General features: G+C 50.5%; 1 protein-coding gene across 2 annotated transcripts in view; it reads left to right on the forward strand.

Moving 5' to 3' along the window:
- LOC142011603 (adhesion G protein-coupled receptor F5-like) overlaps positions 1-12,446 on the forward strand; it is a 73,733-nt gene that overhangs the window by 20,247 nt on the left and 41,040 nt on the right. For both annotated transcript variants that reach the window (XM_074991357.1, XM_074991358.1), the window contains exon 2: positions 2,813-2,942. In XM_074991357.1, coding sequence (XP_074847458.1) covers positions 2,838-2,942 — 105 coding nt within the window. In that variant the 5' untranslated portion in view covers positions 2,813-2,837. The remainder of the gene's footprint in view (positions 1-2,812; positions 2,943-12,446) is intronic.

The following is a 12,446-nucleotide window of genomic DNA, read 5'->3' on the forward strand; positions in this document are numbered from 1 at the left end:
TTTGTGAAAGAAGGAACGAAAATTGCACAAGGCACAGTCTAGCCTCGAGCACTGTTGTGCTGGTTTTCATGATGATCAGCATTGGTTCCACTCACCATCTGTTTGCTTTATCTCTTTCAGTTGTGAGCTCTTCAGGGCGGGGAATGCCTCTTTGTTGTATGTTTGTACAGTGTATTGCACAGAGCCCTGATCTCTGGGTTTTATTAGTATTGGTAATAACTATACTTGTCTATGTTTTGAGGATTTATTTATATGCTTACACTTAATAGCATATGAAAACAAAAAAAGCTGTAAAGTAGCACTTTAAAGACTAACAAAATAATTTATTAGGTGATGAGTTTTCATGGGACAGACACTTCTTCAGATAACAGCCATACCAGAACAGACAATATATATAGGGCAGAGGTCCAAAAATTGTTATCAAGATTGAGAAATCAGAAAAATTGTTCTCAAAGTTGGAAAAACAGATGAGCAGAGGGGAGGGAGAACGTTGGGGTGGGGTGGGGAAGTCAAGAGTTAGATAAAATGAAGTGTGTAAAAGAGTCCTTATAATGGGCCAGGTAATTGCTGTCCTGGTTGAAACCACGTGTTAGTGTCGAATTTGAATATATATGAGAGTTCTGAGCACTCACTCTGTAATCAATCATTAAAGTTCCCTTTCAGTAAAACGTAGACTTTCAGATCATTAACAGAATGGCCCACTCCATTAAAATGCTGGCTGACAGGTTTGTGAGTGGAGTTTTTTGATGTTTGTCTTGTGTTCATTCATTCTTTGTTGAAGACTGTTTGAAGTCTGTCCAATATACATAGCGTGTGGGCATTGTTGGCACATGATGGCATTTATGATTTTAGCTGAGGAACAGGAGAATGTGCCCATGATTCTGTGAATAACATGGTTAGGTCCAGTGATGGTATCTCCAGAATAGATATATGGACAAAGCTGGCAATGGGTCTTGTGCAAGGAAAAGTTCCAGGATTAGTATTATTGTAGTATAGCCTGTGGTTGCTAGTGAGAATCCTCATAAGTTCGGGAGGCTGTGTATAGGAGAGAACAGTCCTGTCACCTAGGGCCGTCTGGAGTGTCTCTGTCACTTAATAGCATATGCCTACACATAATTGCACAGACCTCAAAGAATGTGGGCATGCAGACTATTTTTTTCCAAACATGAGCAGAATAACTTTTGTTATGTGCCCAAAGGCATGGGCGGATGGGCATCACCTTTAGAAACAGGTGCTGCCCACTGTGAGTGGCTGTTGGTGTTTTGCCAATCAGCTGGGTGGTCCCTAAATCTCTCCTAGGGGCTGTCCAAGCACTCGGCTCACAGCGAACACTGGATGTGAGTTTGTGTGGCCTGCAGCCTCAACGTGTGGTGGGCCTGGCATACTCCCAAGTCAAGCAGGTCTGGGCTAATTCAACAGTGGGATGGGAGAGTCCAAGCACTTCCGTAACATTTTGGCTACATCTACATGTTCAGTGCCTCACTACCATGCCGGTGGCCACGGCTCATCAAAATTGTTGCTTTTTGCTGCCGTGAGGCTCATCCAGAGGGAGGTCCTTTTCAAAAGGACCCCGCCTACTTTGAAATCCCCTTATTCCTATGGAGAGTGGATAAAGGGGGAGAAGTTGGAATAAGAGGATTTCGAAGTTGGCGGGGTCTTTTCGAAAAGGACCCCCCTCTGGACGAGCCGCACAACAGCAAAAAGCAGCAATTTTGAAGAGCTGCAGCTGCCGGCATGCTAATGAGGCGCTGAATATGGTTTCAGTGCCTCATTAGTAATCTTCGAAATGGCCATTTCGAAGATTTGGGCTAGTGTAGACACGGCCTTCATGAAGTGGGGCTTGCTAGTCAACAGGGAGCACTCTGCCCTTACAATCAGCACTGAACAGAGGTTCTGGCTTGCTGTGAAAGATGCTGCTTCCTATATTGGTATTGGTGCACAGCATGAGGAACTGAGCTGGGCTTGTCTCTCATGATTTCCATAGCGTCTGCAGAGAAGGAGCCACTCAGAACAGCAGCTCCTCACCATCCATAGGACAGAACGGCAAGCACGTCTGTATAGTTGGGCATCACTGGCCCCAGCTCTGTCTTACCAAAGTAAGTGCAGAGTGAGCTGTTCCAGTGGAGTGACTCTGGATTTGCACCAATGTGACTAGCTCTCCCCCCGGACCCACTCCCTCCGCACCTGCTCTCACAGAAAGCAGCAGTGCTAGCACCGTCTGACTTCCTACACTGAATTCATTCTCCTCACCTTCACTTCTGCCTTTTTCCAGCTAAGCAAGCCAGCTGCTCCCCCTTCATCCACTCTCATGCCTGCAGTCCCACCTTTGACTCGCCCCTCGAACCCTCTCTTCCTCCTGCCTCAGCTTTGTCTCCACACAGGCTCTCACCAATTCCTTCCAAGAGACATGATCTGCTCCTCCCTGCCTTCCCCCTTCACCTCCTACAGCTCTCTCCTTCTTCTTCCCTGTCAGCGACACAGACGTTTCTTAGCTGCTCTCTTCCTGTCAGACCCACTGAGAGGGTGCAGCAAAGGAAGCAGCTGCCCCAAGGCCCAGTGATTCAAAAGGACCCAGGGCTCCCAGCTTCCAGCACTGCAGTGAAGGAGGCCACAGCCCCAGATTCTTTAAATTGCCACTAGAGGCTGAGTAGATGCACTCCCGTAAGTATGGACATACCCTAAGTACAGAAGACAAAGAGTGGGAGATGAAACAGAGGTGAGGTGACAATAGCTCTTCTCCATGGAGTTTATAAATGATTCTCAATACATAACTCAATAGAAAAATCCTCACCTTTTGCTGTATTTTTTTCAGGTTCTTCACTAAAGTACTGAGTGAAATGCCACCACTGGGCATTACAGTCTCCTGTTTCCTACTTCTGATCATCATCACGTCTTCCCATGCTTTGCAGGACTTCAATTTTGACCTATTTATCCATTACTCAGTAAGTAACCTTCCAACTTGAGGGTGATTTTTTAGGTCATATACAACAAGGCTTAACTTGTATGGAGCACTTTTCCTTCCATCAGTCTCAAAGGAGAGTGGGATCGGAACACAAGTCTAATAGGTCTCCATCTGGTCAAGGAAGAACAAGAGGAGTTACTAGATTTCAATCATGTATAGTCAGCGAACAATGTTTGGGAATCTGCAAAACAGAGAGAGAGAGACAAAGCCATCTGCTCCCTAAAGCAGAGAAGTCCAGCTCACCCCACTGTACTCTAAGTTGGCCCTCTGCAAAGGACATGAGTCACTTTCCTTAGGGGTGAGGAGCACCAAGCGATCCTTTAGGATGTAATGCAACAGCTTGACATTTTTACACAATTTTCAATACCCCACACTTATTATTCACATAGCAACTTTAATCCAGAAGGATCCCAAAGCGCTTTGAAAACAAGCCACTTTACAAGGATCCCAAAGCGCTTTGAAAACAAGCCAGTTCCTGGCTACGTCTACACGAGCCCCAAACTTCGAAATGGCCACGCAAATGGCCATTTTGAAGTTTACTAATGAAGCGCTGAAATGCATATTCAGCGCTTCATTAGCATGCGGGCGGCCGCGGCACTTCGAAATTGATGCACCTCGCCGCCGCACGGCTCGTCCCTATGTCCCTGTTCTTCCTTGACCAGATCAGCTGATGGGAATAAGGGGACTTCGAAGTAGGCGAGGTCCTTTCGAAAAGGAGCCCCGTAGGGACGAGACGCACGGCGGCGAGGCGCGTCAATTTCAAAGTGCTGCGGCCGCCCGCATGCTAATGAAGCTCTGAATATGCATTTCAGCGCTTCATTAGTAAACTTCGAAATGGCCATTTGCGTGGCCATTTCGAAGTTTGGGGCTCATGTAGACACGGCCCCTGAATTGCATTCTCTTCTTGGTGCAACATGTCAGTTGGTTAGCAGTGCCCAGCAGAAAAATGATCCTTTAGGAATGTAAGAGGTCTTTCTCCACTTCAAACTGAAGGAGGAAGTGGAGCTTACGTAATCATCAGGTAACTGTTAGAGCTGAAATGCAGCCAGGAGAAAGGAAGAATCCCTATTGGTGCAGCACTATATGTGCTGGGAATCTTTACAATTAGCACTGATGAAATCTTAGAAGGAACAAGCTCTAATCACACTCCAGATTGTTCCTCTGTGTAAGATGTTGTTAAGAGTTGCTAGGCTATTCGCCAGCTCTGTAAATAAAGGTTTTAGTTAAGTTCCACATACTGGCAAAGATGGAAATTACCTGCTTTTGTGTCACTGCTTGTTTTTTTCACGCACCACTGAGAATGGTGCCAATACATTTTAGGGCATGATATACAATTAACGCATGCTGTCCTGTAAGCTCTGTGTCTCCTGTGCCATCTCACCTCTGGCTCACATATGCTAGTGATGGCCTGTGAAATCGGTGTCTGAACTGCTACCTAAACTGAAGCAAAGAAGTTTCAACTATCTGGGATGCCAAGTGGTCCTTCACTTGCCAGGATCCAGAAAGAGCTGATAAAACCCAGTATTCCTGCCATAGGGATGGAGAAAACCTGACCCCAAGATTTAAAAAAAAAAAAACTCAGCTGAGTGCCAATATCCTTAGCTCTAGGTTTCTCTCCTGGACCCCACTGAGCCCCTTAGACCTTGGCCAGTGTTCCTATTTCAGGGCACTTCTATGCTACAAAATTAAATCAACAGACAACTGCCTCAGTAGTTAAATTGGTTGTGCATGTCCATACTATGCTCCTTATATATGCACAGTGCATCCTCACTAGCAGGGCTTTAATGCAGAGAGCAGTGCGTAGCTCTAGTAGCTAGCTCATAGTGGTAGCTAGCCCACAGCGCAACTCACCAGCATCTAGCACTGGGTGTTATGGCAAGGCCTCATGGGTGAAGAACATAGCATGGATGTCCCAGGATGCACTTTTCTCACTCGTGTAATTTCATCCACTACTACTACTACTTCTTAACCTTTGTACTCCGTGTGGAGCATAGGTCATCTACAAATCTCCCACTTCACTCTGTCTTGGGACAAAATTTCCAGCTGTGAAACTAGGGCTCTGTCTACACTTGCATTCCACGTTCAAAAGAGGTATGCAAATGAGGGAAATACAAATGCAAATGAGGCACAGATTTGCATATCTGACACCTCATTTGCATGTTCTAATTTCAAAAGAGCTTCGTCCTAAAGAAGAAAAGCAGTGTAGACAATGCTCTTTTGAAAGTAAACCCCATCTTCGAGCGAATCCTTCTTCCCTTTTTTATGGGACTAAGGGGATTTCAAAGTTTGCAGGGGTCCTTTTGAAAAGGAGCCCCATACAGATGAGCTGTGCAGCGGTGAACCACGGCAATTTCGAAGTGCTGCGGCTGCCAGCATTCTAATGAGGTGCTGAATATGTATTTCAGTGCTTCATTAGTAAACTTCGAAATGTGGCCATTTTGGGCTACTGTAGACACAGCCCAAGTGTCCTGCTCTGTTCCAAAGCGCCTCTGACGTTTGATGTGAAGGATGTACCTCAGACATCTGTTCATGAATGTCTGTAGCTTGTGGTTTGAAGACTTTTTAAAACATCAGTACTCGCATCCATACAAGAGCACACTCTTCACATTCATTTTGAAAATCCAAAGTTTGGTCTTTGCAGATATTATTTGTGAATTCCATATGGGATGGAGAGTCTTGAACAGAGGGGAGGGATAGCTGAATGGTTTGAGCACTGACTTTGTGAGCTCAGTCCTTGAGAAGGCCACTGAGGGGTCTAGGGCAAATAGATTAAAAAAAATCTGTCAGGGATGGTGCTTGTTTCTGCTGAGAGGCCAAGAGACTGGCCTCAGTGACCTCTTGAGGTCCCTTCCAGCTCTGCATTAACTAGAGAGGTGTTGGAATCTCCATCCCTGAAGGTTTTTAAATCCTGGCTTTACAAAGTCCTGGCTGGGATGACTTAGTTGAGCTTGATCCTTCTTTGGGTAGGGGGCTGGACTAAAAGACCTCCTGAGGTCCTTTCCAGCCCAAGGATTCTAAGAGTTTAAGAATGCAGCTGTTGCTTTCCTTATCATGGCATTGACATCCTTAGGATAATTTAATCTGCATCCCATAATATTTTCTGCATCTTTTCAGAAGTTCCCACCATCTCTAGAAAAGCAGGAGCAAACAACTGGAAGCTTTAGAAACAAACAATGCCTAGTTGCTGTTTGCAGTCATACAGTAAATGAACATGACGGAGCACCATCTGGTCCTGAGAAATAAACCTGACAAGCAGGTTTGGACAAAACCACATTGCCACATGATACAGAGGGGCTACCTCTATACTAGCATTCTTCTTTCAATAGAGGCGTACAAATGAAGGAAATAAAAAAATGCAAATGAGGCACTGATTTACATATCTGGCATCTCATTTGCATATTATTCTTTAGAAAATCTTCTTTCAAAAGAAGAAAAGCAGCGTAGACATAGCTGTTTTGAAAATAAACTCAATTTTCGAATGAACACTTCTTCCAAAAAAAAAAAATCTATTTCCTTCATTTGAATGCCTCTTTTGAGAGGAATGCGAGTGTAGGTGTAGCCAAGCAGAAAAGGCTATTTTTCCATGGTGTTACAGAAACTGGTGGATCACTGAGGACATTTTAACTGACATCAACATGGGATGGGATGAGAAGGTGCATGACACGTGTCCTTAAAAAGTCAGTCCTGTTCAGAAATCTGCAAGCAGAGACTTTTCATCCCAAACCACCAAAATCACCACAGGAAATGTTAAAATGCCCATACTGACCCTGTACCAGAGAGGTGGCCGTGTTAGTCTGTAGCTTCAAGAACAACAAGAAGTCTTGTGGCACCTTATAGACTAACATATTTTAGAGCATAAGCTTTTGTGGGCAAAGACCTGCTTCATCAGATGCAAGAGTGGGGGGTGGTTTCAGAGGGGTATTTAAAGAGTGGGGTCCCAGTAAAAGGGAGGGCCAGAGCTGACAAGGTCTATTGAGCAAGCTGGAAATGGCCCATTATCAATAGTACATATCAAAAGAGGAAAAACCAAGTCAGATCAGACGGGATGATATGAGTCATAGTCAGAGTGTAATGGGGAGATATTAACACCCAGGCAGAGAAGCTGCTTTTGTACGGGGCCAGCCACTCCCAGTCTCTGTTTAATCCTTGGGTAATGGAGTCATATTTGCAAATAAATTGCAGCTCAGAGATTTCTCTGTCCATTTGATTTTTGAAATTTCTTTGTTTCAGGACTGTCACCCTTAAATCTGCCACAGTGTCCAGAGAGATTGAAGTGTTCCCCCCACAGGCTTCTGTACATTGCCATTCCTGATGTCTGATTTATGTCCATTTTTATTTTTACAGTGAGACTGTACAGTTTGGCCAATGTAAATTGCAGTGGGGCATTGCTGGCACATGATGGCATATATTATATTAGTAGGTGTGTATGTAAAGGAGCCCCTGATGGTATGGTTGATGTTAGGTCCTGTGATGATGTCACTGGTGTAGATATGTGAGCGGAGTTGGCAGCGAGGACTGTTGCAGTGGCTAGTTCCAGGCCTAGAGTCACTGGCTTGTGATTTGTAGTGGCTGGTGAAGATTTAAGGTTGGCAGGCTGTCTGTAGGCAAGGACAGACCTGCCTCCCAAGGTCTATGAGAGCGAAAGATCATTGTTCAGGATGGGTTGCAGATCACTGATGATGTGTTGGAGAGACCTTAGGTGTGTGGGGGGGGTGTACGTGATGGTCAGCGGTGTTCTCTCGTTTTCCTTGCAAGGCCTGTCTTGTAGCAGGCGGCTTCTGGGTACCCGTCTGGCTCTGTCAGTCTGTTTCCTCACTTCCTTAGGTGGGTATTGTAGTTTGAGGAAAGCTTGGTAAAGGTCCTGTAGATGTTTGTCTCTGTCTGAGGGATCAGAGCAAATGCGGCTGTACCTTAGTGCCTGGCTGTAAACAATGGATCGTGTAGTATGCTCTGGATGGAAGCCAGAGGTGTGTAGATAAGCATAGCGCTCCGTGGGCTTTCAGTATAGGGTGGTGTTAATGTGACTGTCGCTTATCTGCACAGTAGTGTCCAGGAAATGAATCTCTTGTGTGGACTGGTCGAGGCTAAGTTTGATGGTGGGGTGGAAACTGTTGAAATCACGGCGGAACTCTTCAAGAGCCTCCTTCCCATGGGTCCGGATGATGAAGATGTCATCAGTGTAGCGCAGGTAGAGGAGGGGCGCTAGGGGATGAGAACTGAGAAAGCGTTGTTCCAGGTCAGCCATAAACATGTTGGCAAACTGTGGGGCCATGCAGGTGCCCTTAGCAGCGCCACTGATTTGAAGGTATAATTTGACCTCAAATCTGAACTAGTGGGTGAAGACAAAGTCACAAAGCTCCACCACCATTTGTGCCTTGGTCTCATCAGGGATCATGTTCCTAACAGCCTGGAGTCCATCTGCATGTGGGATATTGGTGTAAAGGGCCTCTGCTTCCATGGTGTCCAGGATGGTGTTTTCAGGAAGGTCACCAATGGATTGTAGTTTTCTGAGGAAGTTGGTGGTATGTCACAGAAAGCTGACGGTGCTGGTAGCATAGAGTCTAAGTAGAGAGTCCACATATCCAGACAAGCTTGTGGTGAGGGTGACAATGCCTGAGATGATGGGGCATCCGGGATTCTCAGGTTTATGGATCTTGGGTAGCTGATACAATAAATCTGGTTTGGGTTCAAGGGGTGTGTCTGTTTAAATCTGTTCCTGTGTTTTTATAGCGAGGGTCTTCAGCAGAAGCTGTAGTTTCTTTGTGTATTCTTCCGTGGGCTCCTCAGACAGAGAGAGGCTTGTTGAATGTTGTATTGGAGAGTTGCCTGGCAGCCTTCCTCTGGTAGTCTGTCCTATTCATGATGACACCAGCACCTCTCTTGTCGGCCTCTTGGATGACAATTTCACCCACCTAAGGCCTCTCCAACGCATCATCAGTAACCTGCAACCCATCCTGAACAATGATCTTTCACTCTCACAGACCTTGGGAGGCAGGCCTGTCCTCGCCTATAGACAGCCTGCCAGCCTTAAATCTTCACCAGCCACTACAAATCACAAGCCAGTGACTCTAGGCCTGGAACTAGCCACTGCAACAGTCCTCGCTGCCAACTCTGCTCACATATCTACACCAGTGACATCATCACAGGACCTAACATGAACCATATCATCAGGGGCTCCTTTACCTGCACATCTACTAATATAATATATGTCATCGGCTACGTCTACACGTGCATGCTACATCGAAGTAGCTAATTTCGAAGTAGCGACATCGAAATAGCCTATTTCGATGAATAGCATCTACACGTCCTCCAGGGCCAGCAACGTCGATGTTCAACTTCGACGTTGCGCAGCCCAACATCGAAATAGGCGCAGTGAGGGAACGTCTACACGCCAAAGTAGCACACATCGAAATAGGGATGCCAGGCACAGCTGCAGACAGGGTCACCGGGCGGACTAGCGCTTCCGGGGCAACAGCTAGCCACTCCCTTAAAGGGCCCCTCCCAGACACATGCAGCCTGCACAGCACGCGGTCTGAGGAGCCATAGGCACACAGATCCCAGGCGACGCAGTCATGGACCCCCAGCAGCAGCAGCAGCAGCAGCAGCAGCAGCAGCAGCAGCAGCAGCTAGAGGTCCACCCAGCCCTCCCGGCAGGAGCAGGGCTTGCCCTGCTCCGTGCCATGCGGGAGGCAGCTGAGCACCTCCTTGCCCCAGAGGAGGAGATGCCCCCAGGGCAGCAGGGCTCAACCCCTACCCCTGCAGCACCCCGCCCGCCCGCCTCCGCCTCACACGCCGGCGGCTGTGGAGCTACCCCACCAGCACCGACTGGTGGGAGTGGCTGGTGCTTGGGGAGTGGGACGACGACCGCTGGCTCAGGAACTTCAGGATGAGCCGGCAGACATTTCTGGAGCTGTGCCAGTGGCTCACCCCCGCACTCAGGCACCAGGACACCGCCATGCAGCGTGCCCTCACAGTGCAGAAATGGGTCGGCATCGCTGTCTGGAAGCTGGCCACTCCAGACAGCTACCGATCCATGGGCCAGCAGTTTGGTGTCGGCAAGGCCACCGTCGGGGCTGTCTTCATGGAGGTAAGAGAACCCACGGGGGGAGGGCAGGGCAGGGGAGGGGGGCCCGGGCACAGGAGGGCAGGGCAGGGCAGGGGAGGCCAGGGCAGGGGAGGAGGAGGGGAGCGGAGGCCAGGGCGGAGGAGGGCAGGGCAGGGCAGGGGGGCCAGGGCAGAGGAGGGCAGGACAGGGCAGGGCCACGCACACCCTGCTCACCCCTCATTGGTGCTGTCCCATGTGCTTTCTCTGCAGGTTGTGCGTGCCATCAACGCCATGCTCCTGCACAGGCTCGTGAGGCTGGGGGACCCACATGCCACCATCGCGGCCTTTGCCACCCTGGGCTTCCCCAACTGCTTTGGGGCTCTGGATGGGACTCACATCCCCATCCGTGCCCCGCATCACAGTGGAGGACGATACCTGAATCGCAAGGGCTACCATTCTGTGGTCCTCCAGGCCTTGGTGGACAGCCGGGGACGTTTCCAGGATATTTATGTGGGCTGGCCTGGCAGCACCCACGACGCCCGGGTTTTCCGGAACTCGGGCCTGTGCCGCCGGCTGGAGGCAGGGACCTACATCCCCCAGCGGGAGATCCCTCTGGGGGACACCACCATGCCCTTCTGCGTCATCGCAGATGCGGCATACCCCCTCCGGCCGTGGCTCATGCACCCCTACACGGGCCATCTCTCTGCTAGCCAGGAGCGCTTCAACCAGCGCCTGAACCATGCGCGCCAGGTGGTGGAGCGCTCATTTGGCCGCCTGAAGGGACGCTGGAGATGTCTCCTGACCCGCCTGGATGCGGGCCCCAACAACATCCCCCAGTTTGTGGGTGCCTGCTGCGCCCTGCACAATTTGGTAGAGAGCAAGGGGAACACCTTTTTCCAGGGCTGGGCCACGGAGGCCGGCAGGGCAGACGTCCAGCCACCTGCTGCCCCCAGTCGGCAGGTGGACCCCGAGGGGACCCGGGTCCGGGAGGCCCTGCGGGCCCACTTTGATGAACAGGCCGCGGAGTGAACTCTGCCCAGGCCCCCTACTGCCCGCCCCTTCCTCCACCACACTCCTGCCCCAACACCTGCACCATGGAGCACCCCACCGCACCCCCCTCCCACTTGTCCTGGACAAATGACAGCACGCACTTGTGGCTGAACTTAAACTTTTTTTTTTCTTTCCGAACCCTTTTTTTTTAACTGTAAATATGAGAACCAAAAACAAAGTACGTACAAACATGTTGAAAAAAACTAATATGTACAAAAATAAAACAATACAAAGAAACAACTGTCCTCAATAATAAAAAGAAAACCAGGGAGGATAAAGGGGAGAACTATTTACATGGGGGGGACGGGGCAAACCGGGGGCAGAAAATAACAGGGTCCAACTATATACAAGGGGGGGGGCCATGTCCCAGGCCCCTCGCCCCTATAGCCCGGCACTGGGTGTGGGCGGCCGAGAGCCCCGCCGCGGTCGCAGCCCTGTCCGGGGCTGGGTGGGGGCGGGCCGGACCGGAAGGTACGATGGCTGGCGAGTGTCAGGTGGCTCCAGGGGTCCCTCGGCGCTCCGGCCCTCGGCGGTGGGTGGCGGGGCGACAGTGGACGGGACGGCGACGGGCGGAGCAGCTGGTGGTGGGGCTGCAGGAGCAGGCAGGGCGGGCGATGCGGCGGCCGGTGCGGCATGGGGGGCCAGGTAGTCCACCAAGCGGTTAAATGTCTCCATGTAGGCCCTCCATGCCTCCTGGCACCAGGCCAGCGCCCGCTCCTGCAGCTGCAAGTGCTTCTCCGCGACCTCCAGCTGCCAACGGTGGATGGCCAGCAGCTGGGGGTCCGTCGCCGTCGGCTGTTGGTGGCGCGGGGTCCGCCGTCTAGCCCGCCGTGGGGCCGGTCAGTCCTCGGCCGAGGGGCTGCCCTGGAGCAATGGTCCCAGCGCTCTCTTCCGGTCCTTCTGATGGTGCAGGTGCAGGACACAGGAGAGGAGGGGGGGAAGAAGAATGGAGACAGGCGTTAGTGTGGGCCCCGAGCCGTGGCCTTTGTCCCCCTAGCCCTGTGCTGCAGGTTCCCCATCCCTGTCCGCGGGAGATGCTGCTGTGATGGATGGGGTTCAGGGGTCCCCCTGCCCTGCACCCCGTCCCCTGGTGGGAGCGACTCTCACTTCACCCCGCAGGGTCTGACAGCAGGAGAGGTTTCTTAGGCCACAGATGCCCAGTTTCTCCCAGGAGTGACAGCACCAGCTGTCGGAAGAGACAGTCCTTCGAACCCATCCTGGGGAGAAGACCCCCAAGGGGTGCCCCTCGGGGATGCAGCTTTCCCCCTCCTCAGGCTGGCTGCCTTCCAGCTCTCCCTTCCCCTAGCCTCTACCTGTGGGCCCCGCCCTCGCCCCCCAAGTCCAAGCCAGCTCGGCTCCTCCCTCCTGTTTGTTCAGGGCAGAGGTGTC

This window comes from Carettochelys insculpta, chromosome 3, assembly GCF_033958435.1.
Source record: "Carettochelys insculpta isolate YL-2023 chromosome 3, ASM3395843v1, whole genome shotgun sequence".
NCBI classification, from domain to species: Eukaryota; Metazoa; Chordata; order Testudines; family Carettochelyidae; genus Carettochelys; species Carettochelys insculpta.